This window comes from Asparagus officinalis, chromosome 5 (assembly GCF_001876935.1).
Source record: "Asparagus officinalis chromosome 5, Aspof.V1, whole genome shotgun sequence".
Classification (NCBI taxonomy): Eukaryota; Viridiplantae; Streptophyta; class Magnoliopsida; order Asparagales; family Asparagaceae; genus Asparagus; species Asparagus officinalis.
The window spans coordinates 107,283,376-107,287,700 of NC_033798.1; the positions used below are offsets into that span (position 1 = coordinate 107,283,376).

At 33.8% G+C, this 4,325-nt stretch overlaps 1 protein-coding gene across 1 annotated transcript; it reads right to left on the reverse strand.

Moving 5' to 3' along the window:
- On the reverse strand, window positions 969-3,856 carry LOC109843305 (short-chain dehydrogenase TIC 32, chloroplastic). The gene is made up of 8 exons (XM_020412235.1): window positions 3,721-3,856; window positions 2,728-2,959; window positions 2,544-2,623; window positions 1,892-2,045; window positions 1,719-1,797; window positions 1,551-1,638; window positions 1,362-1,408; window positions 969-1,270 (listed from the first exon to the last, which is right to left on the reverse strand). Exons 1-8 carry the CDS (start codon window positions 3,818-3,820, stop codon window positions 1,082-1,084), a joined length of 969 nt encoding a protein of 322 aa, XP_020267824.1. The 5' UTR covers window positions 3,821-3,856; the 3' UTR covers window positions 969-1,081.

Sequence of the window (4,325 nt, forward strand, 5' to 3'; positions counted from 1 at the left end):
GAGGAAGAGCCGATATCTCACTTGGTTGAGATATCCGCTTCAGATTCTTGTCTCATTGGTGAGACGGGAATTCTTATTGCGATCTGACTCTCTTGTTGTGCTGCCGAAGTGCTGCCGAAATTTCCACTGCGCACAACACATATGCATGTACGACAATGCTAGTCATAAGTATAATCGAATCCCTGATGCATCTTTAAGATATAATAATCTATTAAAAAGTTTTGCGCCTCCTGCACGTGCATATGCACATGTAATAATGCTAGTATTAGTATAGATGTGAACAAAACATTCAATTACATGGGCTCATATTTCTTATTACATTGAATAGTATAGAATATTCTAGAAGTAAAAAAAGAAAATAAAACACCAATTATTATAAAATTATATTTTAACCCTTTCAATTACAATTGAAAAAGACTTGTCCACCACTCATCCAACTTTGCACCACCCTTAATTGACTTTATGTAGTAGTATATAGATGTCAATGCGAGTTTGTCCCTCTTCTTTTAAGTTTGTAAAATCTCTTTTAAGAATGAAAAGATTATGTTGTTTACTTATTTGTAAAAGTATCTCATTTTTCCCACTCCTTCTATTTCAAATATCTAAATCAATGAATTTTTTGTTTTATGATTATTTTGGGAACGTTTAAAATTTGCCGTTTGTTTTTGTTAGTTCATAGTTATTCCATATATGTTTGATGTATTGGGTATTGCAATGGTCCTAAATTTGTGCAATATATAAGAACGTAGATTAACGGTTGTCAAAAAAAAGGACATAGATTAACGAGTTTGTTTATTGTGTGATTATGGTTAATGTTAATTTAAAACCTTTAACAGTATAACCACTAGAGACGATCATCTTAAGTAATCCTATCATTAAAATGCGCTTGTTTTTGGCACGCCCAATTTATGTAGGAACCATAATATCTTCAAACAAAAATATATTTATACATGTTAATAATTCTCAGCAGAAAGTAGGAAACTACGTCACAAAATCTAAGCATTTCATAGCTGTACATACATACATGTTATCCACAGAACTCCAAAGCTATTTTACACATTCATATATGTGTATATATACGCTATGCACAATATGATTGGCTTACTAGTCTTTTCTGAATCAATGCATGTGTTTCTTCCCAAAGCTTTTGTGCCTCTTTCTCATCCTCTGCTAGATTTGAGCATATCCTGTCGTTACAGTCAGCAAGATATCTTCCTGACACTCCAATCATTTGGGAGCTTAAAGCAGCATAACACGTAGTAGATGCCCCCTATAGTAAAAATATGTTTATACTTAAATTTATAGATTTTAGGATATAATAGTTGTATAGAGGTTAACATTTCTTGGTAAATAATACCAACCTGAGGTATAGATTTGAGTAGTCTTGACACGAGAAAAAACGTTAAATCTGCATTACATTAAAAAGAAAAAGAAAATTAGAAGAACGTAGATGCGTACGAGTATCATGATGTATATTCATAGTTTTAATCAATATTTCACAATCCAATTAATTATTAATAATAATAATATTAACCAAAATAGCATCATACCTGTAATTAAGCCTTTATAGTCTCTAATTATTCCAGTATTTACAATTCCTGGATGGACAGCGTTTGCTGTGACCTTTACTTTTCTTTCCTGTAAGTTCAATTAAGCTCCATTAATTAGGAAGGTAATTCAATTGATGAATTTTGTTACAGTACTATATATATACATACTCTTAACTGCCTCGCAATCTCTTTGGCATGCAGTATATTTGCCAGCTTCGACTGTGCATAAACGAGCGTTCCATTATACCTATGAAATAATTCAAAACTGTAAATTCAATATAAAAGCTTTTAATCAATGACTACTTTAGCTCATCCAAGATTAGGTTAATTGAAGTGCATACTCTTTAGGATTGAGCATGTTGCAAAATTGAAACCCTCCTCTTCCCACCCAACTGTGAACCACTGAGGATAGGTTGATTATACGACCTTCGATTCCAGTCGTTGATGCTGTCTGAACCATTTTTTCGAGCAAGAGTTCTGTCAGCAAATAGTGACCTGCAATGTATCACTTGACAGTAAGTTGACAATTTTCTTTCCTGAATCTGCGTTAGGCTGCCTATATGAAGTTTCTGTAATTTAAAAAAGAAAAATGCGGAGATTTGTTTTTCTTCCGTAGTTCTTCAGTGAGGAACTCTGTTTGAGATTGAATTGTTTGAAGGCTGATTTTCAGGGGAGTCTTTTTGAAACTAATTATAGCAGAATTACGATTTCTCTATCTTTTATAATTCTATAATAAATATCTCTGAGATGAGGTTTTACCAGCAATTTTGTAATCAATCTGTTCGCTCTCTCCGCTCTCAGTTTTTCTGAAATAATTAAAGGGTTATTTGCTGCTATCTGCTCTTAATCTCTTTAAATCTGTGTTCTGTGATTAATCGTTTTTTTAATGTTATTTTGAACCCCATATATGTGTATTTGCTTTATGTAAGCAGTTCTAACCTGTCATGCAATTATATATCGTGCATATTTTTATGCTATTATTTCATTACTTACCCAAGTAATTTGTTGCAAAAGTCATCTCGAATTTGTCACCAGAAAGATCTAACCTCTGATTATACTTTCCAGCATTGTTTCTAAATATCCAACAACAAAAAATTAGTGCAAAAGTTAAATAACCTTTGTACATAGAAAATAGGCTTATAGTTAACTTAATTAAGAGAATTAGCCAAGAACTCACATGAGGATATTGAGTGGCAAGCCAAGGGAGATAAAGTTAGAACAAAAGGTTTGAATAGAATCAAATGAAGAGAGATCCATTTCCATTATAATGATCTCAGCTTGTGGGCTCTCTCTCAGTATTATCTTCTTCACCTCTACTGCCCTCTTTATATCTCTTGCGGGGATTACCAACTTTACTCCTCTCTTTGCTAACACTCTTGCTGTCTCTGCTCCAATCCCTGACGTAGCCCCTAACCAAATATGCAATTACATAAATTAAGTTGGTAAGAACAATCAATATCTGATTAAATTAATACTTGATAGCATCGTACTCAAGCTTAATTAACTATGACTCCTAAACTTAAGCAAACTACATGATTAGTATCAAGAACCCATTAATTGAACCAAAAATATTAGTTAATTATATAAAACATAGTTTAACCAATTATATATACTAAAAAAAATTAACAGAAGATGGTGGGTACACGTGCAGGTTTCCGTTGTTTCATTAACTAAATATATTTGGAGAAGCAATTAGAATATATGCAGAATAAAAAAAGACAAGAAAATACACAGGTAATAAGACTCTCTCTTGAAAGACAAATATAAGCAAAAGATAAAGGAAGATGAACAAAACCAAAATTAAGAGTTAAATACATTTTATTTCTAAAGCACAAAACAAAATATCAAACATGCCCAATCAAATTTATTGATCATATCATTATTGTGCTCTACAAGAATCATCCGTTGAACTTGGTCTATGACATTAGATGTGCACAAAATAAATTCAACTCTAGAATTATAAGACTCCGTAATTTGTGCATTGATCTAAGAAATGTTGATAACCCTTGGGCACACATTTAACAGCATGAACCACGTTCACTAGCTAGTCTCCTTGCTCCTCAGAATACGAAACGTTTGACTCACTCCTATACTCACTCCTATAATAGCTGTGCAGATTTATTCGCATGAGGGGCAAAAGAGAGCGATGTAGCGTACTGATGAGACTTACCAGTGATTATAGCAGTTAGATTACAAGAGAGAGAAACTCCCTCTGTTACTTCCTCCCCTGTGGATTTGGATCCATACCCGCTTGCCCCTGGCAAGCCCATTAAATACTTCACTGCATCTCTAATGGAGACAAGCAAGTTACCATGAAGAACAAAGGAGGAAAGAAGATGAAACACACTACACAACCACTTCATGAAGAAGAAGAAATATTTTGATTATGTATCAAATTAATTTGGATGGTAAATTTGTATGCAAGTGTTGATGATGATATGTAAACATTTTTATGGTTAGTTATATAGGACAGTGAGGTTGACTTGTCAAATGGTAGGTCTGAAAGTCCAAGACACGTGGGGCCAAGGAGTCGTTTGATTCGAGGACAAGGGTGATGATTCTTGCTTATCACATGTCATCTGCATGCACTACAGAGAAAGGGAATAAAAGAGAGCAAAAAATTTTTGTGCTGATTGCATGTCAGATGCCCACACGTTTAAACCTTCGTACAAAATGCACAATGGGAATTGGGAGATATATATTTTCCATCAAGAAATACAGAACGAATCTTCAGAGATCCTCCTGCACCGTGCAGGATCCTCCCACACCGTGCGG

What these genes read in the sequence shown, in the direction of transcription:
- LOC109843305 (XM_020412235.1), bottom strand. Translation starts at nt 3,820, where the DNA reads ATGGGCTTGCCAGGGGCAAGCGGGTATGGATCCAAATCCACAGGGGAG. An exon ending in TCTAACTGCTATAATCACTG is followed by an intron (nt 2,960 to 3,720) that starts GTAAGTCTCATC and finishes ATATTTGGTTAG; the next exon opens with GGGCTACGTCAGGGATTGGA. An exon ending in AACATGCTCAATCCTAAAGA is followed by an intron (nt 1,798 to 1,891) that starts GTATGCACTTCA and finishes ATTATTTCATAG; the next exon opens with GTATAATGGAACGCTCGTTT.